General features: G+C 51.0%; 1 protein-coding gene across 15 annotated transcripts; it reads right to left on the minus strand.

Moving 5' to 3' along the window:
* Window positions 1-333: 333 nt before the first annotated feature.
* CAPG (capping actin protein, gelsolin like) lies at window positions 334-26,089 on the minus strand. Of its 15 annotated transcripts, none has more exons than XM_042246034.1 (13): window positions 15,349-15,442; window positions 14,523-14,676; window positions 13,474-13,570; window positions 13,215-13,359; window positions 8,969-9,004; window positions 8,635-8,807; window positions 8,382-8,536; window positions 7,997-8,164; window positions 6,035-6,184; window positions 5,631-5,723; window positions 4,567-4,699; window positions 1,567-1,655; window positions 334-508 (listed from the first exon to the last, which is right to left on the minus strand). In XM_042246034.1, the coding sequence occupies exons 5-13, from the start codon at window positions 8,989-8,991 to the stop codon at window positions 443-445; spliced, it is 1,050 nt and encodes a 349-aa protein (XP_042101968.1). In that variant the 5' UTR covers window positions 8,992-9,004; window positions 13,215-13,359; window positions 13,474-13,570; window positions 14,523-14,676; window positions 15,349-15,442; the 3' UTR covers window positions 334-442. The 15 variants fall into 15 exon arrangements, with proteins under 15 accessions (XP_042101968.1, XP_042101972.1, XP_042101967.1 ...); XM_042246038.1 differs by having other exon boundaries at window positions 8,635-8,804; window positions 13,215-13,378; XM_042246033.1 differs by having other exon boundaries at window positions 13,215-13,378.
* Between the last annotated feature and the right edge of the window lie 1,690 nt (window positions 26,090-27,779).

Raw genomic sequence — 27,779 nt, forward strand, 5'->3', positions numbered from 1 at the left:
GGCCTCTCACAGGCTGTGGAATTTTCACCAGGTGGCGCTAGTGGTAAAGAACCCGCTTGCCAATGCAGGAGCCTACAGGAGGGACAAGTTCAATTCCTAGGTTGGGAAGATCTGGAGGAGGAAGTGGCAACCCACTTCAGTGTTCTTGCCTGGAGAATCCCATGGACAGAGAAGCCTCGTCGGCTACGGTCCATAGGGGTCACAGAGTCATACACTACTGAAGCGGCTTAGCACACATAGAACACATCTACTCTGCCCAGCATGGGGCAGAGCCGGGTGACTAGTGGGGCAGGGAGTATTAGCCCAGGGCAGGCAATGCAGCCAAAGAGCAAGAAAAGCACTGGTCTCCTTTATTGACCATGGGCAGGGGTACCTCAGCACTGACCAGGAGGCCAGAGGAGGAGCAAGTGGGTAGGAGGTAGCGGCAGGGAGACGCCCACCCTCACTTCCAGTCCTTGAAGAATTGCTTGAAGATGGCACTCTCACGGCCCTGGGGCAGAATCTCCACCTGTAGGGACGGCAGGGGAGAGTCTGGCTCACAAGGCTGCCACCTCTGCCTCTTCCAGAGCCAGGGAGGAGGGTGCTGGGCACCAGGCCAGAGTCCACAGGCCTTCCAGCCAGTGATGCTCTTCCAGATAAGCCAAGAGACAAGAAAGATTACAGGGACATGGGCTGAGAAAACAGTGAGAAGGGGCAGAACTAGCTAGAAACCGAGGTCTAGAGGAGCCACATGAGCCATCCAGAGGCACACCCGGCTAGCTGGGCTCCCAGGGGAGTGCTGCCCATCATCCTCTTAGAAAAGAACACGTATTGTGGAATATTACTCAGTCATGAAAGGGAACACATTTGAATCAGTGCTAGTGAGGTGGATGAACTTAGAGCCTGTTATACAGGGTGAAGTGAGAGAAAAACAAATGTAGTATAATAATGCACATATATGGAATCTAGAAAAATGAAATTGATGAATCTACTTATAGAGCAGGAATAGAGATACAGACGGAGAGAGCAGACTTGTGGACACAGCAGGGACAGGAGAGGCTGGGACAAATTGAGAGAGTAGCATTGACATACATATACTACCACATGTAAAAATAGCTGGTGGGAAGTCACTGTATAACCCAGGGAGCTCAGCCTGGGCTCTGTGACAACCTAGGGGGGTAGGATGGAGTGCGGGGGCCAGGGGTGGGGAGGGTGCAGGGCAGAGGGTGGGAGGGAGATAGAGATTCAAGACGACATATGTATACTTAGGGCTGATTCACATTGTCATACAGCAGAAACCAACACAACGCTGAAAAGCAATTATCCTCCAATTAAAAACAAATTTTAAAAAATCTTTTTTAAAAAAGTACATTAACAAGTTTTTTTAGAAAAAGAAAGAAAATAACATGTACTGTAAAACTCTGAAGGACTGAGAAGGGCCTTCCCACTGGGTGTTTCCAGGAGGGGAGGCCTGACTGCTCCTGACTGTGCCTGGGGCTTTCTCACCCTTCTTGTCCAGCCCAAGGGGCAGGAGCCCAGGGGAGAGTCCTAGGAACAGGGTGTGCTGGCACAGGGAGGGCTCCTCACCTGAGTGTTTGGGGCGTACCGCATGCGGGTGATAAAGTCCTCGGCCACTTGGAGGGCCGCCTGCCGCTCCTTCTCATTAGCTTTGCGCCCTGGATCATAAGGAGGAGAAATTTTAAAAGAGCAGGGACCCTCTCTAGCCCACATCCCATTTGTCTCGAGGAGATTTAAGGAGGTCCAAATTCCATGGACAGAGGAGCCCGGTGGGCTACACAGTCCATAGGGTCACAAAGAGTCAGGCATAACTGAGCACACACACCCACAGAATAGCTGGCACTTTTAAAATAAATGGACCAGGAGGTGCTAAGAACACCCTGAGGGGGCTCAGTGAGAAGTCAGCCTCTCCCAACTCACAGCTCCAGATGAAAACTGCCCTCTGCCCGCTCCAATCATCAAAGTCTTCTACTTGGGCCAGGGCCCCAGGGATATTCAGGGAGAACTAATGTCGCCCTCGAATGAGACACTCAGACCCCTCTCCCTCTCCAGGGCCCCTCGCATTTTGAGTTTGTCAACTGTACTGTTATCAAGCCTTTCTTGCAAAATTAAATTGGACAGAAAAAAAGGGCATGATTTACTGCAAAGCTAGATGCCAACATCAGCCTGATGGTTATACCAACTAAGAGTCAGTAAAAAGGAACAGCAGTAGTGCCCTCCCTTCTCGCCTTTAACCAAACCCTGCTCCACCTGGAGGAATTTTTCCAAGGAAACAATGTTTTCAACTGTGGTTGGCTCCTCAGCCAGGCTATTAAAACTCTAGTTCAGTTCAGTTCAGTTCAGTCGCTCAGTCGGGTCAGACTCTTTGCGACCACATGAATCGAAGCATGCCAGGCCTCCCTGTCCATCACCAACTCCTGGAGTTCACTCAGATTCATGTCCATCGAGTCAGTGATGCCATCCAGCCATCTCATCCTCGGTCATCCCCTTCTCCTCCTGCCCTCAATCCCTCCCAGCATCAAAGTCTTTTCCAATGAGTCAACTCTTCGCCTGAGGTGGCCAAAGTACTGGAGTTTCAGCTTTAGCATCATTCCTTCCAAAGAAATCCCAGGACTGATCTCCTTTAGAATGGACTGGTTGGATCTCCTTGCAGTCCAAGGGACTCTCAAGAGTCTTCTCCAACACCACAGTTCAAAAGCATCAATTTTTCAGCGCTCAGCCTTCTTCACAGTCCAGCTCTCACATCCATACATGACTACTGGAAAAACCATAGCCTTGACTAGACAGACCTTAGTCGGCAAAGTAATGTCTCTGCTTTTGAATATGCTATCTAGGTTGGTCACAATATATCTGAGATGAATGTGCTATATCCTTCCTCTGTGATTGCCTGATGCTTCTCTTCCCAGCTCCTAAGTTTCCTGTTTCTCCCACTGGTTTCTCCATTGTTTGCTTGGGGCTAAAGACACTTCCAAACCAGATCAAACCAGTCAATCCTAAAGAAAATCAACCCTGAATATTTTTTGGAAGGATTGATGCTGAAGCTGAAGCTCCAATACTTTGGGCACCTGATGCAAAGAGATGATTCATCGGAAAAGACGCTGATGCTAGAGGGTGAGATGGTTGGATGGCATCACTGACTCAATGGACATGAGTTTGAGCAAACTCCTGGAGATGGTAAAGGACAAGGAAGCCTGGCATGCAAATACAGCCCCAGCAATACAATCCTCCCCACCCCCTACCATCCTCCCCACCTCTTAGAAACCTGCCCCGCAGCTTGCCACTCCTGGTCCTTCCCTGAGGCAAGAGTGTGATGCCTAGTACCTGCCAAGTTATAACACCTAACACTGCTCCATCCTCCTGGCTGGAAATTTCTCCTGGCCCTGGTTCATGTCACAAATATTTACTGAGCAAATGCTATATCGTCAAGGCACTAGAGAATGTGATTCCATTCAAGAGGTTTATAATCTGGGCAGTTGAGACACATTCACGAACAAGAAAAGACACAGAACTTAGCTGGTGTTACAGTGGATAAGAATCCAGCTGCCAATGCAGGGGACACAGGTCTGATCCCTGCTCTGGGAAGATTCCATATGCCTCAGAGCAAACCCATGCGCCACAACCACGAGCTGCAACTACTGAAGCCTATCCACCTAAAGCCTGTGCTCCACAAGAGAAGCCACCACAGTGAGAAACTCAAGCATCAAACGAAGAGTAAGCCTCTGCTCACCGCAACTAGAGAAAGGCATGCAGCAACAAAGACCCAGCACAGCGGCGGGGTGGTGGGAGGGAGAACAAGAAAAGACAAGCACAGAGAATTACTCACAGACTCAGAGCTTTGTTACAATATTTTCAGAGTCTGATCTAGCAAACAGGCTTCTGCCCAAGAGTGTTCATTTCCAGCCAATACAACCTCTTGGAAAACAAGCCCTACCAGTTTGCTACCCAGTGCATAAGGTGAGATTTCATATCTAGAATTGGTCACAGTCAAGGCAGACAGGCAGAAGCAGGGGTCCTAGTGGCACTGAGGCCTAGGAGAGCTCTGTGGCAAGTGGTCCTCAACACAAAGTCAGCAGCAAGACCTGGGAACCTGATAAATGGTTCCCAGAGCCTGCAAAGTCTCATGCGTGCTAAGTCACTTCAGTGTCCAACTCTTCGCAATCCCATGGACTGTAGACCACCAGGCTCCTCTGTCCATAGAATTCTCTAGGCAAGAATACTGGAGTGGGTTACCCTGCCCTCCTCCAGGGGATCTTCCCTATCCAGGGATTGAAGCTGCATCTCTTATGTCTCCTGCATTGCCAGGTGGGTTTTTTAATCACTAGCACCACCTGGAAAGCCCAGACCTTGAGAATCAGAGTCTCAGGGGTGTGGTTCACTCTGGGTTTTAACAGGGCCCTCAGGTGATTCAGAGGTGGGCTGGAGGTGCAGAACCTTTACCAGGAATTAACCGTCAGACACGGAGGCTCACTGAGCCAGGTGTCTATGGGCTGGCTGAGCCCTCCCGTGGGAAGACTTCCTGGTTAGAGTGGCCACAGGGGCCTCAGGCTGGTGTGGAGAAGCCACTCGCACCCTTCCAGATGTAGATCTTGCCACAGAGTCCGTTGTCCAGCACAAAGCAGTCGTCAGGTATCAGCAGCTCAAGGGCGAAGGGGCTGGAATCGGCCAGCTTGGTCAGGTTCATCTGTCCAGTGGCGTCAGAGACCTGGGGGAGAGTGGGCAGTGCCACGTCACCCTCCTTCCCGCAGTTCAAAGCTCTGACCTCCACCGAGGAGCAGGTCCCTCCAGTAGCGGTCCCACCTACCACCCTAGGCTGAAGAGCAGACTGGAGGTAGGGGAAGAACTGACAGCTGATAGGCAAATCCCAGACAACCCCCACCCCCACTTCAGCCTCAGTCACCGCCTCCCAGAGCCCCTGAATCTGTGGAAATTAATTAGACTCCAAATTAACACGGAAATGCAAAGAATGCAAAAAAGGTACAGTTCAGGGACTTCCCTGGTGGCTCAGATGGTAAAGAATCTGCCTGCAATGGAGAAGACCTGGGTTCAGTCCCTGGGTCGGGAAGATCCCCTGGAGACGGGAATGGCTACCCACTCCAGTGTTCTTGCCTGGAGAATTCCATGGACAGAAGAGCCTGGCGGGCTACAGTTCATGGGGTTGCAAAGAGTTGGACATGACTGAGCAATTAACACTTCTTTTCAGTGTGCAATGCAGGGGATGCAAGTTCGACCCCTGGTTGGGGAACTAAGATCACACAGGCCATGGGACAACTAAGCCCAAGTGCACAACTAGAAAGAAGACTGTGGGCTGCAACTAGAGAAGCCTGGGCACCACAACTAAGACCCAGCGCAGCCAAATAAATGATAAATAAATAAATATTAAAAACGAAACAGTAAAGTTCAGCATTGACTTGTTTCAAACCTCCATATCTAAGAATGGGCTGGAAGGGAAGTGACATTCACCTCCCCAGGAGGGCCGAGCATCCGTTCACTTTCCATCCTCCCCTCACTCCACACCCTGATAAACCACCCTGGAGCCTGGCCTCACCTGCCCGCTGCTTTCTCCTCTCCTTTCAGCCCCATAAGCATCAAGATCACACCCCTGCCTGGTCCCAGGGCAGGCCCGGGACACCCACCTTATACAGAGCTGCAGCCTGTGCGTTTGTCCGGTCAGCTGTGAGGTCTTCCTCAGGGTTACCCTCCTTCAGAGAGGGCTTGGGACCCAAGACCTGCAGGGACGAGGGCAGGCCACGTTTCCAGGGATTCCTGGGCACCTATCATGTCCAGGACCACCCCCTCCCTTCCACCCCCACACCCACATCTGCACAAAGGCACCGGGCAGAGCTGCGGAGGGTTCGGTCCCTGGATACCAGTCCCTCCATCCCAAGGGGTACTTGACTCAGTCCCACCAAGGCACCTGATGAGCCAGCCAAGCCCTAAGCAGGGCCCCAGATGACCCTACAGCCCTCCTGCTGGGATCACGGCCTCCTTCAGTGGCCTCAAGCAGAGGCCACCTCCGGATACCCCCATGTCTCTCAACCTGGATCATGTCGGCAGGCTCCTCCCCATCGGTGACGATCTCCACGTGGGCCTTGCCCTGCCGCTCGCTGTCCCGGATGGCCAGCGCCAGGTCCCGTGCCTTGTTCCGCTCCAGTATGTTGGACTTCGCACCACACCAGGCAAAGATGTTCTGGAAGGAAGTGGGGAGGCTCAGGTTAGAGCCATGTGCATCCTGTCCTCTGCAGAACTGAGGCAAGACAGTCAAAGACAAGCAAGAAGGCAAGAGAAGCAAGGCCCCTGGGGACAAGAATGACTGTCTCTGCGAGAGCCTTTCTCAGCCCCACACCTCCATCTCCCAGACTTCATTTTTTCCACATCACTTGTGTCATATATTGAAACATCTTTATCTTATTTATAATCTATTTTCCCTAACTAGAATGTAAGCCTCATTAGGGCATGAGGGTTTTGTTTTGTTTAGCATAATTTGACCCACTGCTGTATGCTCAGTGCCAAACAGAAACAAACACATCTTTCGGCCCAGAATAAACAGTTATGGCATGAATGAACTGGGTGAATGAGCGAATGAACTGGGTGAATGAGCGAATGAAAGGGTGAATGGTGAACAGGTGAGTAGCATCCCTGGGCCCGGAACCTCAGATGCCCTGTGCGCTCGCCAGGCATGGCCCTCATCACCTCTACTGAGCGGGTCCCCTGCCTCCATCTCACTGCTTCCAGTCTTCCTTCTAAACGGCATCCAGGTTCCTCTTCCTGTTCCAAATCTTTAGCACGACAGGTGCAGTCCAGACCCTCAAAGACTCAATCTCCTCCTGCCCTGTCGCAGCTCCTTGGCACTTTCCACTCCCACTGGTCCTGTCCCCGCCCCGCGTCCAAGTCAGGCTGCCTCTGTCCTGGCTGTTGGCAGGCCTGTCTCTGCCCTTCTCCCGCTCAGTGCCTCAGCTCACCCATCACCTTCCCCTGGAATGGCGTTTCCCCTAGTCTCGTCAAATGGCAATTTCCTGGGGCAGTGGCTTGGCCTAGAAGGCCCCTCACTGCCATAAGCTCCCCCAGCTCATCCCACTGCTCCTAAGAGGACCCTCATCACGTCCTGTCATGGGTTAAAATACAGCCAGTGACAGACCTGGCCTTGGCTGCCTGCCCTGGGCCAGCAACTTGTGGTCCCCAGGTGGCGCTAGTGGTAAAGACCCTGCCTGCCGATGCAGGAGACATGAGATGTGGGTTCAACCCTTGGGTCAGGAAGATCCCCTGGAGAAGGGCATGGCAACCCACTCCAGTATTCTTGCCTGGAGAATATCATGGACAGAGGAGCCTGGCGGGGTACAGTTCACGGGGTCACAAAGAGTTGGACACGACTGGAGCGACTTAGCACACACACATGCTGGCTCAGAGCGGGTGCCATAGATTCACCAAGGGAAGAGATGAATGAACTGATTAACGCAGGGGATGGGAGGCAGCTAACTCAGAGCTTCAGAGGTTCCAGGAGCACTAGAGAGCAGACTCAGTGTTAGAGGCCAAGACTAGACAGCAAAGGGAGGTTTCCGTCCAAACAAATACAGGGATGTCTGCTAACAGCCACAGTGACCCCACTTGGAATGGGCTTACAGCTTCTCAGCCCCTTTCCCTCTGCTCTGGCTTCCTAGTCCCTGTCCTTTAAAACAGCACCAAGGAGTTCCCCGGTGGTCCAGTGCTTAGGACTCAGCACTTTCACTGCTGTGGCCCCCATTTCAATCCCTGGTTGGGGAACTAAGACCCTACAGGCTGTGTGCACAGTGTGACTGAAAAAAAAAAAACAACAAAACCAGTGACTTCCTTGGCAGTCCAATGGTTAAAACTCCGGGCTCCCCACACAGGGGGCCCAGGTTCAATCCCTGGCCAGGGAACTAGATCCCTGATGCCACAACTAAGATGCAGCACAGGCATAAAAAAGAAAGAGACACACACAGTGTCAACATGAGCGCGTGCTCAGTCAGCCTTGCCCACCTACCTGGCCCAGGTCCAGGATGAAGCAGTCCCCGGTGTTGAAACTGTCCCAGCTCAGCACCCGCTCGGTGGCACGAATGTTCTTCTTGCCCTTTACCTGGTAGAGTTTCTTGATGGCGGCTGGGGCGGTTCCTGGGGAGGTCTTGTGAAACGCCGACTCCACGCCGCCTTCCTGCAGCCCGGATGGCCAGCCTGAGTGGGCCCCCCGTGCCCTCCCCGCAGCACCGCATGCCCCCTCCCACTGGGCAGGAAGGAAAGCAGGCAAACAGGAACCAGGTGGGGGGAGGCCCCAGCCCTGTGTGGCCTTGGGCCTTTTGCAGGGTCAAGACCAGCGGGAAGGGGAGCTCAAGGAGAAGCCACAGGAGGGGGTGTGGGCAGTGGGTTCTGACCTGGTACTTGAGGCCGCGGGGGAAGTAGCTCATGAAGAGGTCAGACTCATTGCCCTGTGACTCTCGGTGCTGCACGGGCCGCTCTCCGAGCAGGGTGTTGAGGTGGACGGCCAGCATGGCGCAGGCCCCCTGCTCGTCCCGGGATGACTGCTGGCCTGGGGTGGGGGGAGGTTGCCGGTGAGACCTAGGCCAGCCCCGCCCCCTGCCTGGGCCAGCACCCCCCACCACCAGTCCTCCCAGCTCTCTCCCTTACCGATCCACAGGTGCAGGTGGGAGAGCTCTTCTGGGCCATTGTGCAGCACCAGGTAGGAGTCTCCCGAGAAGAAAATGCCATAGTTCTCAGGGGCCACTGGCACTGGCTTCAGCTTCTCCACCCTCCATATGTGCAGGCCAGGGAGCTTCACGGTCGGTGGGAAAGGAGAGCTGCTGCGGGAGGGAAGCGAGTTGGTGAAGGCCAAGGCTCATATGCAGTGGAGACAAGCAGAGAGACCTGGGGCAGGCCTGGGGACTGCGGTGTGGGGGAGAGGAGGGGCTGCCCTTGGAAGTGAAGAGGAGAGGGGTGAAAGGGGAAGGGGTGCACAGCCTACCTCTGGGGGATGGGTGAGTACATGCTGTTTCTGGATCTGCAAAGACAGAATCAAAGCCATTAGGATTACAAATGTCATGAGTACCAGCCTTCACGCTGATCTGGGGAGGTCCTTCCCAGAGGCCAAGTGCTTCATTGTTCATCAACTAATTCATCTCCAAGAGCAGATTTCTTTGCCTGGTTCCATTACTCTGGCAAAGAAACGGAGGCTCAGAGTCTAAGTCCCAAGTGACATAGTGACTAGTGAGTGGCTACCCAAAGCCAGGTCTTGGGCTCCTTGGCCAGGGTCTTCCCCTTGCTGTGACCTCTTCTGCTTCTAGACAGGAGTCCTAATTCTGGGCATTGCATGAGGCTGAGATATGCTTCTCTAAGCAATAACGGCTTGTATTTGAAAAGTCTAAAATAAATAACTTAAAGTCAATGAATAGGAAACCAAAAAAATAGAGAAAATCAATGAAGCTGGGTTTTGCAAACATCGAAAAAACTGATGACCCTTTTGACAAATTGATTAAGTAAAAGAAAAGACACAAATTTCCAACACAGAAACAAGAGAGATGACCACTACTACAGATCCTACAAGTATTAAAAGGATAAAGAGAATATCACGAAAACTGTATGCCAATATAGTCAACAACTTGTACGAAATGGGCAAAGTCTTTGAAGGACCCAAATTGTGCAGGTTCACTCAACAAGAAGTAGAGGGACTTCCCTGGTGGTCCAGCAGCTGAGGCTCTGTGCTCCCAATACAGGGGGCCCGGGTTCTATCCCTGGTCAGGGAACTAGATCCCACATGCAAAACTAAAGATTCCACATGCCACAACTAAGACTCAGCACAGCCAAATAATAAAGAATTTTTTAAAAAGAAGAAGAAATAGATTATTTGAAGGGTTCTAATATCTACTAAAGAAACTTAAGTGAAAGTGCAAGTCACTCAGTCGAGTCCAACTCTTTGTGACCCCATGGACTTTATAGTCCATGGAGTTCTCCAGGCCAGAATACTGGAGTGGGTAGCCTTTCCCTTCTCCAGGGGATTTTCCCAACCCAGGGATTGAACCCAGGTCTCCTGCATTGCAGGCAGATTCTTTACCAGCTGAGCCACAAGGGAAGCCCAAGAATACTGGAGTGGGTAGCCTATCCCTTCTTCAGTGGATCTTCCCGACCCAGGAATCAAACTGGGGTCTCCTGAATTGCAGGTGGATTCTTTACCAACTGAGCTATTAGAGAATCCCAAAAGAAACTGAAATGGTACTTTAAAACTACCCACCCCCAAATTTCAAGTACAGATAAATTCTACCAAAAACTTAAGGAAGGCATAATGCCAATCCTTCACAATCCATACCATGCTGCCACCATTTTCCTGATGTAACAAAATTAGATACAAATATTATAGAAAAGGAAATTAGACCAAGATCCCCCATGAACACAAGAAAAAACCTGACAAAATTTTAGCACATAGAATTCAGAAATATATAGAAAGATGAAACACTATGACTAAACAGGGTTTACTCCAGAAATGCAAAGTTGGTTTAACATCTGAAAATCAATGTAATCCACCCTATTGACAAGCCATATAAACAAACATAAAATCATCTCTATAGACAAAGACCACTTAGAAAAATTCTACATCCATTTCTGATTTTTAAAAAGCTTTCAAAAAAAAATAAGTAAAAATAAAAAAAGCTTTCAGCAAACTAGGAATAGAAGGGAATTTCCTCTTTTGGGGGGGGGGGCATGCTGTGGGGCACGTGGGATCTTAGCTCCCCAAACAGGGATCAAATGCATGCCCCCTGCAATGGGAAAGAAAGTGAAAGTTGCTCAGTTGTGTCCGACTCTTGCGACCCCACAGACTGTATAGTCCATGGAATTTTCCAAGCCAGACTACTGGAGTGGGTAGCCTTTCCCTTCTCCAGGGGATCTTCCCAACTCAGGGACTGAACCCAGGTCTCCTGCATTGCAGGTGAATTCGTTACCAGCTAAGCCACAAGGGAAGCCCAGTCTTAACCAGTCTTATCCCTGCAATGGGAGCACAGTCTTAGCAATTAGTCCGCCAGGGAATTTCCAGAAGGGAATGTCCTTAGTCTAATAAAAGGCATCTACCAAAATTGAACAAAAAAAATCTCAGAAAAAAACAGAAAATCCCACAGCTAACATTAGACTTAGCGCCTTCTCGAAGTCTAAACTCCCTACCTAGGGAATTTCCTCCGTTCTCAGGCATCAGCTATCACTTCTATATGCCCAGCATCCCTCAAATACCAGGCTGATGAATATCATCTTTCTTCTGTAGAGCAACCTTTTATGGACAGAAGTTATTTAGGGGAAAAAAAATGCTCAAGACAAGCATTTTTAAAAATATTGTCTTCTGGATGTCCCTGGTGGTCCAGTGGTTGAGAGTCCGCTGGCCAATGCGGGCAACACACGTTCAATCCCTGGTCTAGGAAGATCTCCCATGTCGCAGGGCAACTAAGCCCGTGGGACCCAACTACTGAGACTACGCTCTAAAGCCTGGGAGCAACAACTACTGAGTGTCCCAGAACCTGTGCTCCGTAACAAGATAAGCCTGAGCATCGCAACTAGAGAGTAGCTCCAACTCTCTGCAACTTAGAGAAAGCCTGCACGCAGCAACAAGGACCCAGTGTAGCCAATAAATACATAAACAAATTTTTTTAAATGTTATCTGTCACACAATTTATGCTTTTCGACTGAACAGGGAGCCCCAGTGGTGCAAGAGAAGGACCTGGAGAATTTCAGGGTTGAAAGTCACCATTAGGAGACTCTTGGTGGGCTGGGGAAGCAGGAAGTGCAAAGAGAACTTTTAGGGAGAGCAGAGGGTGTGGAGTCTGAGTAGGAAACGAAAAAGAGATAGGAACAGTGGCCATGGTGTAAAATACCATGTGACTAATGACTTTGCTTTTCTTTCCTAATTTACAACATAGTACGTGCATGCTGAGTCGTGTCCAACTCTGCAGCCCCATGGACTCTAGCCCACCAGGCTTCTCAGTCCATGGGGATTCTCCAGGCAAGAATACTGGAGTGGGCTGCCGTTTCCTACTCCAGGGGATCTTCCCCATCCAGGGATGGAAGCCACGTCTCCTGGGGCTCCTGTACTGGCAAACAGATTCTTTACCATTGAGCCGCCAGGGAAGCCCTACTCATAACACAGCTGAAGGCATTTTTTTTGAATCACACTTCCCCAAGGGAGCGGGGCAGGCAGTGAGGGGGAGGTTTGGGGGAAGAAACGTCAATGATTCTCAGTCCCACAGAGAATCACATGCTGTGCCCACATCCCCTGCAACGGACAGCTCAGCCTGTGACTCAGGCCCCAAGCGGTGAGGTGGCCGCCCCCAAACACAAGCCAGGGTGGGTAGAGCTCAGGGACAGAAATGGCGTGCTCATTTGCCAGCTATTTTTTGTTGTTGTTGTTCCTGAACTAAGAGCTCAGGCCATAACTCAACAGCAGGCAGACCATACGTGGGGCTGCCAGCCTCCGAGAGCCATCGCAGCATTTTGTTGAGAGGGGCTGGCTGCCTGCCCCTCATCCCTCTGGCTTTCTAGCCTGGCCACCCATTAGAATTACGTTTCAAGTGCGTTGTGCTAAGTCACTTCATTCATATTTGACTCTTTGCGACCTTATGGATAGTAGCACACCAGGCTTCTCTGTCCATGGGATTCTCCAGGCAAGAATACCAGAGTGGGTTGCCATGCCCTCCTCCAGGGGATCTTCCCCACCCAGGAATTGAACCCATGTCTCTTGCATCTCCTGCACTGCAGAAGAACTATGTTGGGATCTTACAAAAACTTCGAAGCCCAGGCCTGGAGACTTGATTCCATGGGTCTGGAGTGGGGCATCGGCATTTGAACTATGTCCCAGGTGGTTCTGATTCTGCCAGTTAACTGTGTCCAGAAAAGCATCTCTATCTGCCTGCATATTACAGTCATCCAGACTTTGTTTTTTTAAATCCCCATGTCCAGGCCAGTTAAAACCAGACTCTCTAGGGTGGAGCCGGAGTATCAGTGCTAGAGAAGTTCTGGGTGACTCTAACACTGCTCCCTGGCCTCCACCAAATGCCCACTAACATTGGCCTGTCACTCATGCTCTCCCCACAACCCCTCTGCCCAAGCCCACAGCCCCTCAGCTTCCTTAGTGCAAACCTCAACCCTTAGGACCATCAAAGCCCCGCCACTCCTCCAGACCCATTTCAAGCCTCAGCTGTCACGTGGCGGCTTTGTCCTTCTCTGGGAGTTCTCACCTTCTTCCTGCTCCCAGGCTGTCTTAGAGTATGACCTGATAGCTCCGTGTCTCAGGTAGAGCAGGGGACACGCCCGGCACTTCTGCATTCCTCAAGCAGCCCATGACAAGGTCTATTCAGTTCCGTTCTAGGTCTATGCTGGGAACTGGGCATTGGAAAGGGGGCTAGAAATGAAGAACAACCCACAAGTCTCATGGTCTCCAGAGGATGGGCTGTGAAGCAGGAAGCCATCACTTCCAGAGGACCACATAAAACTTACCCTAGGTGCCGAATGTCACAGAATCAGATGTCAGCATTAGAAGGAGCTTTATTTAATAACTCGGGTTTCCTTGTGGCTCAGACAGTAAAGAATCTGCCTGCAAGGCAGGAGACCCAGGTTTGATCCCTGGATCCAGTAGATCCCCTGAAGAAGGAAATGGCTACCCACTCTAGTATTCTTACCTGGAGAATTCCATGGACAGAGAAGCCTGGTGCACTACAGTCCATGGGGTCACAAAGAGTTGGACACGACTGAAAGACTAGCATACACACACACACACACACACACACACACACACACTCCAGATCTGCCTCCCAACACATACCCAGACATGAGCACAGCACAGAAATCCCTACATCCCTCACCATTTTCTTCTTGAATACCTCTCCTGGTGGGGAACTCACCACCTCACAGGGGAGCCGCTTCTATACTTCTTATGTTAAAACCTTTTATTTTTCTCACTCTGCCACAGAGTGCTGAGTTACAGGCCTGGCTATCTCCCTGACTTGACTATGATGGCCTTTCAGGAAGGAACCGTATTTTGCCTGGAACCTCAGGCTGTGCCCAGTAGCCTGCAGGCACTCAGGATTAACTGGACTTGTTGAGCTCCAATGATTAGGCCAGATGGAGCCTAAGAGATAACCCAGGATTTCAATAGGGAGGAGCAGCCCTGGAGGCAGAAATCAGGGGCCAGGGATGGAGGGGAGGATGGGTGCCCTGCTGGGTGTCCCAAGGTCCTGACTTAGGAAGGAGCTGGTCTTTGAGGACACACTGGGAGTGGGGGAGTTGGTTATGCAGACCTTTCCAGCAATGCCTGTCAGCTGTAAAGATGACAGGTGCTCGATGCTGTCTGCACCCTTCTCAGATTCTGATTCCACTGATTCCCAACAGGTCCCTTCATCATTTGTCCTTAGGTGTGAAATGCCAACAGCTCCTACCCCTCTCCCCAAGAAAGAATCAGGGGTGAGTGTCAACACTAGAGATGACACCAGCTATTCCCAGCCGGGAACCTGGGTTTTCACAGGAGCTGCAGGGTCTAGAAGCCTCACCTGGGGATCCTCAGTCAGTGCTCCCTCCCCAGACACCAAGCAGGACTCCCACCCTTTCCCAGGTGCAAACTGGTGGCATAGCTGGTAAAGAATCCGCCTGCCAATGCAGGAGATGCAAGAGACGCGGGTTCAATCCCTGGGTTTGGAGAATCATCTGGAGGAGGAAATGACAACCCACTTCAGTGTTCTTGCCTGGAAAATCCCATGGACAGAGGAGCCTGGCCGGCTACAGTCCATGGGGTCGCAAAGAGTCAGACATGACTGGCCATGCACGCACACCCACCCTTTCTGGGCTCCACCTTCGCCTCCCTGTACCCTACCCTAGGCAGCTGGCCAGATCCCCATCAGAGTTCTTCTTAAATCTGCAAAAATAATGAACCCTGAGGCACAGTTTGGTCTGAATTCAAATGCTAGGCCTGCCCCCTCCCCCATTCCAGCCCACCCATCTGCTGTCACACCACCATTCTGTCTTAGGAACAAGTATCATCAAAGCTGAATACACCTCTGGGCTGGCTGAGGGCCTTCAGGAGTCTGGTCAGCTCACTCGGTGTGGTGGCCTCTTTTAGTACGTCACACACCACCTCTCCACAAGCCAGGACAAGCTGTGGTCCAGGAGTCCCTTATCCCACCTAGGGAAGCCACAAGGCTCCAGCGACTGGACAGGACAGCAGTGTCTATGTGTGTGTTGGGGGAGGGGGCATACCAGTCCTGGACAAAGCGGCTTCCAGAAACGTGAGTCTCTGTGTCTGCCCTCATCTGCCCACCTAAGAGAGTCCCGGCCAGCCCACCCCACACCAGATCTCCCTCGGCCTTCCTCCACTTTCACCTGTTCCGCGCAGCTCTGCTTCCTCCTACTTCAGCTTTTCAGGCTCCTCCAGCCCCAGCTCAGTCTCTCACTTCCCTCAGCTCTTCCTCCAGGTGGCCCCACCCATCAGCCCCACCCCTGGGCTCCTGCCCCAGCTAGTGCTTAGGACCATCCTCCACAGGAAGGGGTGGACTGTGTTGGGCAGCCAGGCAGGGCCTGACGGAGGAGAGCTACACTGCGGCCAGGCTGGCTCTTCAGAGACCCACCCGTCACTGCCCAGGACTGGAAACCCACCCCAGCTCCAAGCCTCCCCATCACAGCGGCCTCTGCTAGCAGCAGCAGGGCAGGGCTAGCAGCTCTGAATCTGGGGCCTGCAAGGAAAACCACAGGAAAGCCAAGACTGGCCACATTCCCCCGCTTACCAGCCTGGGGCAGGCATGACTGCCTGGCCCTGGCTTCAGCTGAATTAGTCACATTTCCTGGGTAGGGTCACTGCCTCGGCATCACTTTTTCCTCCTCCCTGGCTTGTCTTTCTCCTTGCCTGAATGACTACATTTGACTTTTGTTGTTGTAGTCGTTGAAGCTCAGTTCCCAGGGAATGGCAGAGGTGGGTGACACAGACTTTGCGATGTTCTGCATGCTGGTTTCCTAAGTGGCCCTAGTGGTAACGAACCCATTCGTCAATGCAGGAGACAAAAGAGATGCGGGTTCAATCCCTGGGTAAGGAAGATCCCCTGGAGGAGGGCATGGCAACCCACTCCAGCGCTCTTGCCTGGAGAATTCCATAGACAGAGGAACCTAGCAGACTACAGTCCATGGGGTCCCACAGAATGGAACAGGACTGAATCGACTCAGCACGCATGCAGACCCTGGGAACAAGCACTGAATCTGAATCTCTCTTAACCGAGTGCCTAGATCCCTGGTCAAATTCCTAACAAGTCAATAGTAATTCTAAGGGTGCAAGTTAGGATAATGAATGGTCTGTAATGCCCTGTGCTCACTAAGCCTTCCCAGGTGGCGCTAGTGGTAAAGAACCCACTTGCCAATGCAGGAGACACAAGAGATGCGGGGTCAGGAATATCCCCTAGAGGAAGGCATAGCAGCCCACTTCAGTATCCTCGTCTTGGAGAATCCCATGGACAGAGGAGCCTGGTGTGCTCCAGTCCACAGGGTGGCACAGAGACGGACCTGAGTTAGCACACACTAGCGCATGCTGGGTGCCTCTCAAGTCCACCCTTGCTCAGCTTCTCATTCCCAGAGGTTGACTATCACATTCTCAGCCTCAGGCGCTCTGAAGGACAGCAATAAAAAGAATCATGGTTCTGGCTCTACCCAGAGGCCCTCTTGCCTTCAATACATCATAAGGCCCTGGAGCTAGTCTGTCCAGCTTGCTTGTTTGCTTTCCAGAGGAGGCTAGGGGGACCCTGAGAGCACGAGTGACTGGCCCACGATCACACAGGGGGAGGCAGGTAGAGCAAGGGAAGAAGCTTCCATGCCCTCCTAAATCTGTATGGGAGGATGCAGCTAGAATCTGTACACGCTCCAGAAGGAAGTCAAGGGCCTTTCAGCCCAGGACTCTGGCGCATCTCCCCAAGATATAGGCCAGGCTTGGCCCAGGGCTAATCAACAGACTTGTTTGAGATAAGATTCAGCCTTCAGGGCCCCATCCAGGGAGTGGCAGTGGAACAGAATCAATCCACATGATAGAATTTCTGGACTGGAACAAGATGAGAAGTTAAATTTTCTCTTCAAAGAACACAAACTCTAGCTGGTTGGTACCTGAGTGTCTCCAGGTCCTTAAAAGAGGGTCTGATGTAATGGAAAGATTGAACAGTTTGATTACTATTGATTCTGCTTCATCTTTCTGGCAGGCTGCAGTCCATGGAATCGCAGAGTCAGATACGACTGAGCAACTGAACCACAACTGCTTCCTCTTGCAAGTGACTTAACTTTCTGTAGCCTCCCTGTGCCCTATCTGTAAAATGGGCATGAAGATAAACAAGCAGATTAAATGAGATGGTGTAATTAACAAGCAAATGATAGATGGTGGCTCGGTGGTAAAAGAATCCAACTGCAATGCAGGAGACTTGCAGGAGAAGCAGGTTGGATCCCTGGGTTGGGAAGATCCCTCGGAGAAGGGGAATGGCAACCACTCCAGTATCCTTGCCTGGGAGATCCCATGGACAGAGAAGCCTGGCAGGCTGCAGTCCATGGATTCACAAAAGATTCAGACATGACCGATCGACTATTCAACAACTAAACAAATAATAGATGCTCAATAAACCTAGATGGCTTTCTCTGGCCAACAGAGAATTTATCCCGGGACCTCAGTTCATGCGCCCAGCATCTCTGGAAGCAACCCCCTGCCTCCTCCCCCAGTTCACAATTTAGCAGAGGAATGGGAAGTTAAACCTCAGATCACTCCTGGGGTTTGACTTTCCATTGTCGCCCTTCTAGAACCCCACCCCAGCAAGGCTGGTCCACTCCGGTGTGCACCAGGGCAGAACCTGAGTGGCTTTGGGGCTCTAGACTCCGCAGTGACCACGGGCACAAGGATGAATCCAACTCACTGCTCTCTTTCTACACTGGAGCCTCACCTGGCTGAAAAAAAAAGGTGGCCCCATCACCGAGGAGGGCGGAGGAGGGTTTGCAAACTAACAAGGAAACAAACTAACAAGGAAACAAAAGAGCAGGTCGTTTAAAAGAATTTAGGAGTCTCAAGCCTCTTGGAACTCTAACAGTACACACTGCTATTATTGACATTATCTGGTAACCAAACACTAAAACTTCTTTTTAACAGACTCATATTTCTCCTCCCTCTCCCGTCTCCCAGTGAGAGATGCTCAGTTGGTCCCAAATGGAGTAAAATAAACGTTTCTTTAGCACGCCTGCTCCCTCCCGCCCCTCCTTAGGGGAAAGGAGGAGAAGTGATTAGACACGCGGGTGCACCCCTAAGAAAAGAGCGGGGAGCAGGGTGCCCCGTGACCAGCTGAGCCCCTCAGAAGCCTACAGGGGGAACTCAGGCGCCTGCTGGTCAGACCCCAAGCGCTACTTGCCTGTCTGCGCCTCGCTGGCTCGCTCCGGGCACTGCTGCCCTCCCCTCCTCTGCTCCCAGGCCCCAGCCCAACCCCCGCCCCCGCCCCCGCCCCCGACGTGAAAGGCTGGAAGCATCCCCGCCTACCCGAGTGAGTCAGAGGGGAGGGCCGAGCCCCTCGCAGTCATCCCTCCGGTGGAGGCTCTGAGAATTTGGGCTGGTATTAGGGAAAAACTAACATTACTGTGTGGTAAACTTGGCCAGTGCAAGACTGTGTTCACATCCCATTCAATTGTTAGATCCTTGAGCTGGATTAAGCTGGAATAGCTACTTCTCCTTTAGTGCCTGCTTTGTACTCCGTGCTTTAAAATCTTTTATTTATTTATTCCACCACACACACCGTCCAACCCCCCCCCCCCCCCCCCCCCCCCCCTCCCCGCCCCGCACTGCATTTGGGATTTTACTTCCCCACCAGGAAATGAACCCATGCCCGCTTTGGCAGAAGCTCAGTGTTTTAACCACTGCACTACCAGGGAAGGAAGGAAGGAAGGAAAGTCGTTCAGTCGTGTCTGACTCTTTGCGACCCCATGGACTGTAGCCTATCCTCTGTCCATGCAATTTTTCAGGCAATAGTACTGGAGTGGATTGCCATTTCCTTCCCCAGGGGATCTTCCTGACCCAGGGATCAAACCCAGGGATCGAACCAAGGGATCGAACCAAGGGATCGAACCCAGGTCTCCCGCATTGTAGACGGACGCCTTACAGTCTGAGCCACCAGGGAGGTCCCTGTATTTGGTGCCTTAAACGTGACCTCGTGACCTCGTTCAGTCCTGACAACTATTTGTCGTTATGCTGCCTAATAGATAATCCTCTGAGAGGCTCAGAGAGGGTGGGTCACAGGTCCAGGGTCACATTGCCAGTTCAGTAGTAGAACCAGGATTCTAATATAGGCTAGTGTGGGTTCAAACTGGTGCAGGAGATATAACACCCCACCCTTCTTTTTTATTAAGAAGGAAGCAGCCCAGCCAGTGTCCATACTTGGAGGCCAGGTCTTCCTTAGGTGAACCACCAACAGTCCACACTCCTACGTTGGCTTTTAAATGAAGACAGCCATATACAGCAGGCCAACCCCCACAAGATGTCAGCTGACAAGAGGCACCAGGATTAGGGCATGGCCCCTTGACCCAGAAGGAAGAGGACTTATCAAGCAGCTTGGAAAATTGCAACCAGTATGACTTTCTCCAAGGCCCACTGATGGGGTCTGGTTCAGTTCAGTTCAGTCACTCAGTCACGTCCAACTCTTTGTGACCCCATGGACTGCAGCATGCTAGGCTTCCCTGTCCATCAACAACTCCCAGAGCCTACTCAAATTCATGTCCATTGAGTCGGTGATGCCATCCAACCATCTCATACTCTGTCATCCTCTTCTCCTCCCACCTTCAATCTTTCCCAACATCAGGGCCTTTTCAAATGAGTGAGTTCTTCGCATCAGGTGGCCAAAGTATTAGAGCTTCAGCTTCAGCATCAGTCCTTCCAATGAATACTCAGGATTGATCTCCTTCAGGACAGACTGGTTTGATCTCCTTGCTGTCCAAGGGACTCTCAAGAGTCTTTTCCAACACCACAGTTCAAAAGCATCAATTCTTTGGTGCTCAGCTTTCTTTATAGTTCAACTCTCACATCCATACATGACTACTAGAAAAACCATAGCATTGACTAGATGGGCCTTTGCTGGCAGAGTAATGTCTCAGCTTTTTAATATGCTGTCTAGATTGGTCATAACTTTTTTCCAAGGAGCAAGCGTCTTTTAATTTTCATGGCTGCAGTCATCATCTGCAGTGATTTTGGAGCCAAAGAAAACAAAATCTGTCACTATTTCCATTGTTTCCCCATCTGTTTGCCATGAAGTGATGGGACCAGATGCATGGGGTCTGATATGCGCATGCTAAATTGCTTTAATCACGTCTGACTGTATGCAACCCCATGGACTGTAGCCCAAGAGGCTCCTATGTCCATGGGATTCTCCAGGCAAGAATACCAGAGTGGGTTGCCGTGCCCTTCTCTAGGGGATCTTCCTGACCCAGGGATCAAACCTGTGTCTCTTACATCTCCAGCAATGGCAGGTGGGTTCTTTACCACTAGCACCACCTGCCTGGTGGGGTGTAAGGGAAATAATTCAAAGCCTGGTTCTACCTGCTTCCATCTGGGCAACACCAAGGGACTCCACTCCATTCCTGAGGAATGCTTAGACACTATCCTCTAAGACACCTCTACCTAGTGTCCACCCTCTTCTGGCTCTTCTGACTCCAGTCCAGAAGAGCAGGTCAGGCTGAACTGTTGCAATTCCTCAGCCTGGGGGGATGGCAGGGTTGTGTCACAATACCTAAACATTCCATATCAGATTCTCCCAAAATGTTCATTTGAAGAAGCATTGACTCAGGATGCTACTAGCCTTTAAATCTGATCAACAATGAAGTTTTATAGATCATTTCAGCTGCCCTGAGGAATATCCAGGAGGCTGGATGGTTATCTTTTCTGAATGTGCATGCTAAGTCACTTCTGTCCAACTTTTTGTGACCTTATGGACTATAACCTGCCAGGTTCCTCTGTCCATGGGATTCTCCAGGCAAGAATACTGGAGTGGGTTGCCATCCCCTTCTCCAGAGGATCTTCCTGATTCAGGGTTGAACCTGGGTCCTACATTGCAGGCAGATTCTTTACTGTCTGAGTCACCAGGGAAGCCCATTTTCTGAATAAAGCTCACAATTGAAAAGTTTGTTTCTGGGACTTCCCTGGTGGTCCAGTGGTTAAGAATCTGACTTCCAATACAGGGGACACGGGCTAGTACCCTGGTGGTTCAACAGTAAAGAATCTGCCTGCAATGCAGGAGACCTGGGTTCGATCCCTGGGTTGGGAAGATACCTTGGAGAAGGCCATAGCTACTCACTCTAGTATTCTTGCCTGGAGAATTCCATGGACAGAGGAGGCTGGCGGGCTACAGTTTATGGGGTCAAAAGGAGTTGGACACGACTGAGCCGCTAACGCTTCACTTATTTCACTTTCAGGGAACTAAGATTCCATGTGTGGTGGGAACCTAAGCCTGCGTGCGGCAACTGCTGAGTCTGCATGCCACGAATAGAGAGAAGCCTGCACCTCAAATCAAAGATGCCACATGATGCAATAAAGACCCCACGTGCCAAAACTGAGGACTGACACAGCCAAATCGATAGATTTTTTTTTTTTTAAAGTTTGTTTTCAAGCACTGAAGGGTACTCAGAGGCTTCCTGGATGGTGACATCCCGAATTTCCTTGGTGACCGGTTGGGAAAATGGGACTGTCCCATACAGCACGAATGAGCAGGCCAAGAGAAGCTCAGGTGGAGCACTGTGCCCAAGACGGGACAGCTTTGCCCAGGTAAGATCACACTGGATCCTCAGCACCACTCTAAGATCCTGATAATAGCTGACACTCTTTTGAGTGTTGGCACTAAGTGCCAAGTGCTGTCCTTCATATGGGTTTCTCAATTAATCCTTCCATTTGCCCTCTAGAATAGATCTCCTTTTTCTAGACTTTTAGAAAAATATTTTCTTTTTGGCTGTGCTGAGTTGTCATTGCTTCGAGCAGGATTTCTCTAGTTGTGGCAAGTGTGGGCTGCTCTCTAGCTGTGGTGTGTGGGCTTCTGTTCGCAGTGGCTTCTCTTGTTAAGGAGAACAGGCTCTAGGCATGTGGGCTTCAGTAGCTGTGTCTTGCTTGTGGGCTTAGTTACCCCAAGGCCTGTGGAATCTTCCCAGATCCTTGTCCTCTGCACTGGCAGGGAGATTTTTAACCATTGGACCAAAGGGAAGTCCTGAACTAGATCCTTTTATTATCCTCATTTTACAGATGAGGAAATGGAGGCAAAGTGGTATTGAAATAACTTGCTCTAAAACCTGGACATGGAACAACAGACTGGTTCCAAATAGGAAAAGGAGTATGTCAAGGCTGTATATTGTCATCCTGCTTATTTAACTTATATGCAGAGTACATCATGAGAAACTCTGGGCTGGAAGAAACACAAGCTGGAATCAAGATTGCTGGGAGAAATATCAGTCACCTCAGACATGCAGATGACACCACCCTTATGGCAGAAAGTGAAGAGGAACTAAAGAGCCTCTTGATGAAAGTGAAAGAGGAGAATGAAAAAGTTGGCTTAAAGCTCAACATTCAGAAAACTAAGATCATGGCATCTGGTCCCATCATAGGAAATAGATGGGAAAACAGTGGAAACAGTGTCAGGCTTTATTTTTGGGGGTTCCAAAATCACTGCAGATGGTGATTGCAGCCATGAAATTAAAAGACGCTTACTCCTTGGAAGGAAAGTTATGACCAACCTACATAGCATATTAAAAAGCAGAGTCATTACTTTGCCAACAAAGGTCTGTCTAGTCAAGGTTATGGTTTTTCCAGTGGTCATGTATGGATGTGAGAGTTGGACTGTGAAGAAGGCTGAGCACCGAAGAATTGATGTTTTTGAACTGTGGTGTTGGAAAAGACTCTTGAGAGTCCCTTGGACTGCAAGGAGTTCCAACAAGTCCATCCTAAAAGAGATCAGTCCTGGGTGTTCACTGGAAGGACTGATGCTAAAGCTGAAACTCCAGTACTTTGGCCACCTCATGCAAAGAGTTGACTCATTGGAAAAGACCCTGATGCTGGGAGGGATTGGAGGCAGGAGGAGAAGGGGACGACAGAGGATGAGATGGCTGGATGGCATCACGGACTCGATGGACATGAATTTGAGTAGACTCCGGGAGCTGGTGATGGACAGGAGGCCTGGCGTGCTGTGATTCATGGGGTCGCAGAGTCGGACACAACTGAGCGACTGAACTGAAGACCTCCTTAGAAAATCAGAGCCAGGTGGTAGGACCCCCAACCTCCCCGATCTCCTGAGGTGGACTGAGACCTGCCCCCTCCTCCCCGCCCAGCCCTGCTCTCTCTGCACCCCCAAGGCCTCTCTTGCTCTCAGCAGTGAATGCTAGTGCCAGCTCTGAGTCCTTCACACATAAAAAGCTACCTCTGCTCATCCTCTAGATAATGTGCTTTAAAAAAAAAGAATTTTTATTTCAAAATAATTCTAGACTCACAGGAAGTTACAAAAATAGTACAGAGTACTGATACACGTCACAACCTGAATTTTTAAAGCATCATGCTAAGTGAAAGAAACCAGTCACGAAAGATCACATATTATATGATTTCATTTACATGAAATGTCCAAAGCCGCAAAGCTATAGAAAGAGGAAGTAGATTAGCTGTTGCTTAGCATCCTAGGGAATGAGAACTTTAGTGGGCAACTACTGATTTCTTTGGGGGGGGGTGATGAAAATGTTATAAAGGTACATTGTGGTGATAACTGCACAACTCTGAGAATATACTAAAAAAAAATCACTGAATTGTACACCCAGTAAAGCTATCACCAAATGAAAAGTGAAAGGGCTTTGTAACCTTTGACTGGTAAGACCAGCCTCCACCCATTTACACCCCACTTAAAAACACTGTATAGAGAGGTTCCATTTAACTACCACCCAGATTTTCCTAACGGTGACATCTTACTTATCTACACTTAAGGGTGAAAAGTGAAAGTGTTAGTCGCTCAGTTGTGTCCGACTGTTGGTGACCCTGTGGACTGTAGATCGCCAGGCTCCTCTGTCTATGGAATTCTCCAGGCAAAAATACTGGAGTGGGTTGCCATTCCCTTCTCCAGGGGATCTTCCCAACCCAGGGATTGAACCCAGGTCTCCTCCGTTGCAGGCAGATTCTTTATGGCTGAGCCACCAGGGAGTCCACACTAAGTGTACCTTCCCCTTTAAAGCAAGCTTTCTGAAGCCCTAGCACCTTTTCTCCAGTGCAGAGTGCAGAGAACACCTCAACCAGGCCCCAGGCTTTACAGTTTACAAAACACAGTCTCCACACACAACCATCCCCCAACTTGATCCTCAAAGCAAACCTGTTGACCCATTTTTTGGTTTTCATGATCAGAAGAGCCCCCCTCCCTCCCTGGTATCCTGTTGTTTAGTTGCTAAGTCCTGTCCAGCTTTTTTGTGACCCCATAGTCCTCCAGGCTCCTCTGTCCATGGGATTTCCCAGGCAAGAATACTGGAGTTGGGTTGCCATTTTCTGGGCTCCTGTAGGGTTGCTAAATTTGGCAAATAAAATTTTTGATCTGTCAACCCTGTAGGGTAATCAGCTCTAATGTGCCCAGCCAGTCCTGGGCGGGTCTGGTCATCATTTTGGGACACCGTTGATCACAGACTCTCTAAGTACTGAAAGAGCCCTGGATCATCGCCTGCTTCAGCAGGGCTGGGCTGGGACGCCCAGGCCAAGTCCTTACTCTGGCTTTCTCTCCGGGCTTTCCACCTCTCCCAGACCGCGCCCCTCTCCGTGCTTTGGTTTGAGAATCTGCCGGCTGGTCCCATAGGCGCAGGCACAAAGGTCGAGTTGGTGAACGGGGTGGGTAGGAGGTGGAGGCCGGTAGGAAGGACCAGGGGGAGCTTGGCCGAGATTGCGACCCGCGCCAGGCCTACTATCCAGATCCACGGTCCGCTGAAAAAAGCAGGAATAAGGACGGCACCAGGCCGGGCCCAGGTGGGACTCCAATTCCGGGCCCCAGCGAGGCCAGAGCCCAGCCCAAACTACAAATCCCAGCAGGAGTGGGGGATGGGACAGGGCCTCGGGCGCGCCGGCCTGCGGCCTTTGCGCCTTGCCTAAGTGCAATGAGCCCTCAGGGGCGAGGTTGAAAGGATGGGGACGCCACAGCGGACCTCGAGACACGCTCACACACACACACACACACAAACACACAGACCCGCATACGCGCCTGGCCAGTTGGTCCCGCCTTTACGAACTACAAATCCCAGCAGGCAGTGGACGTGGGGGCGGGACCTCGAGAGGGAGGTGCTCCCGACCGGAAGCGAATGTCAGGCGAGTGTCTGGCATGGTGGCATCCCCCGGCTCCAGGTGGGGGTACCCCTTGCTTCGTGTAAAAGAGGTCCCTTCTCTCCCCGAGGCTCGGCTCCGCGTCCCTGCACACGCTGCTCCACCGTGGGGTCGCCGACTCGAGCCGTTCTCCGAGATCCTGAGCCCCGCCCTCCCGACCCGGCTGGGGCTTCCGGGGAAGCGGATGGCGGGTGGGCGCTTCGGCCAGCAGCCTTGGGTCGCAGAATCTGCCTCCTTAACCCTCTCTCCTCCGCCTGGAGCGAACTCCCTTTTCCCGGAGGGAGGAGTAGCCCGGACCCTGTGGCAGGACTAAGCCTGTTGGGGATCTCTGTGTGGCCTGCACATCTCGTGGAGCAGCCCAGGGAAGGCCAGGGTTCTCCAAGTTCTGGGATGTAGTTCCGGATATTCGGTCCACAGTGTCTGACTGCTCTGAACTTCCTGCACCCCGGCATCAGCTGTATATGGCAGAGCCAGATAAGGCCGAGGGGCTGCCAAGAAGTAATAACCAGGGCACTTTCCTTCCGTATGCTCGCTCTCAAAGTGCTCAGCTCACACCTTAGCGTCTAGCGCCAGTACTCCCCTCCTTACATAAAGATCCACTGAGACACTATAGCAAGGACTTACCCAGGCCCTCGGTGCCAGTCAGGAACTCAAGGGTCCAGCCTGTCTGGTGGGGTGAGGCCCCACTTCATCCACTTGACGGGGCCAGGGCAGTCTCTCTCCCGAAGCCTCTTCTCGGCTGATTTCTGGCTCCCAAGTGAGGGTTCAGGTTACACCTGCATCGAGAGCACTGACACCGCAGTGGCCAGCAACACATTGGACTTTCTGTCTTCAATCCCATTTTCAGCTTTTACACTTTCTGATCTGGCCATATACTGCTGTTCCCTGATCATCAAAGGTGGAAAACACCTAGTTTATGAAGGTATTAGGGCTTCCCAGCCGGAGACGCAAGAGTCTTGAGTTCCATCCCTAGGTCTGGAAGATCCCTGGAGGAGGAAATGGCAACCCTCTCCAGTATTCTTGCCTGGAGAATCCCATGGACAGAGGAGCCTGGTGGGCTCCACAGCCCATGGGGTCACAATCAGTTGAACAAGACTGAGTGACTAACGCACACACACACACACACACACACACACACACACACACACACACACACAAGAAGATATAACCATGATCCTGTAATATCACAATGAGATTTTATTCTTCTGTAGTTAGGTGAAGACTAGCTGCTTTCTATAAGTATTCCATTTAATCTTGGAACAGTTAGAAACAACTCCAGAGAGGATATTGAAAGCAAAATGCCCAGGTTCCTTTTGGTAACTGGAGTAGGGGTCATATTAACTGTGAGGTGGTCTCTAAGCATGCCATTGCTGCCAGAAGTTCTTAGATATTTTGTTTCCAAGTATTTCTGTTAAGACAAAGTAGCATTTTTGTCCCTTTTTTCATTTATTTATTTATGGCTGCACTGGGGCAAGGAGATCCAGCCAGTCCATTCTGTAGGGGATCAACCTTGGGATTTCTTTGGAAGGAATGATGCTGAAGCTGAAACTCCAGTACTTTGGCCACCTCATGCGAACAGCTGACTCATTGGAAAAGACCCTGATGCTGGGAGGGATTGGAGGCAGGAGGAGAAGGGAACGACAGAGGATGAGATGGCTGGATGGCATCACGGACTCGATAGACATGAATTTGAGTAGACTCCGGGAGCTGGTGATGGACAGGAGGCCTGGCATGCTGTGATTCATGGGGTCGCAGAGAGTGGGACATGACTGAGCGACTGAACTGAACTGGGTCTTTACTGCTTTGCCCAGGCTTTAATTTTGGCAAGTGGGGGCCACTCTTCCTTGCAGTGTGGTGGTTCCCTACTGCGATGGCTTCTCTTGTTGAGGAGTAAAGGCTCTAGGCTCACGGCCTTCAGTAGCTTCAGCACTTGAGCTCACTAGTTGCAGCTGGAGGCCTCTAGAACACAGACTTACTAGTTGTAGCTCACGGGCTCCATTGCTCTGAGGCATGTGGAATCTTCCCAGTCCAGGGATTGAACTCATGTCCCCTGCATTGGCAGGTGGATTCACTGTACCATCAGGGAAGTCTCTAGCCCCTTTTCTGTTTGCCCATTTCTATTATCCTCTAACCTTGTGAGAGTGTTAGTCGCTCAGTCGTGTCTGACTCTTTGTGACCCCATGGATTGTAGTCTGCCAGGCTCCTTTGTCCGTGAAATTCTCCAGGCAAGAATACTGGAGTGGATAGCCATTCTCTGCTCTAGGGAATTTTTCCGACCCAGGGATCGAACTCAGGTCTCCTACATTGATTCTTTACTGTCTGAGCCACTAGGGAGGTCCACCCTCTAACCTTTTAAGAGCCTAGTTATAGGAATGAGCTCTCTGAGCAATTGAAACTAACTCCTGACTTATGCTCTAGCCTGTTGAGTCTTTTCCTAGATAAAAGAAGA

The sequence above is a fragment of the Ovis aries genome, chromosome 3 (assembly GCF_016772045.2).
Source record: "Ovis aries strain OAR_USU_Benz2616 breed Rambouillet chromosome 3, ARS-UI_Ramb_v3.0, whole genome shotgun sequence".
NCBI lineage: Eukaryota > Metazoa > Chordata > Mammalia > Artiodactyla > Bovidae > Ovis > Ovis aries.

Coding starts and splice junctions, on each gene's coding strand:
- CAPG (XM_060412089.1), bottom strand. CDS start 8,991: ATGTACTCACCCATCCCCCAGAG. Junction 5,724..6,034: donor AGCCTGCCGACATGATCCAG/GTTGAGAGACAT, acceptor TCGTCCCTGCAG/GTCTTGGGTCCCAAGCCCTC. Junction 1,656..4,566: donor CAAGATCTACATCTGGAAGG/GTGCGAGTGGCT, acceptor CTTATGATCCAG/GGCGCAAAGCTAATGAGAAG.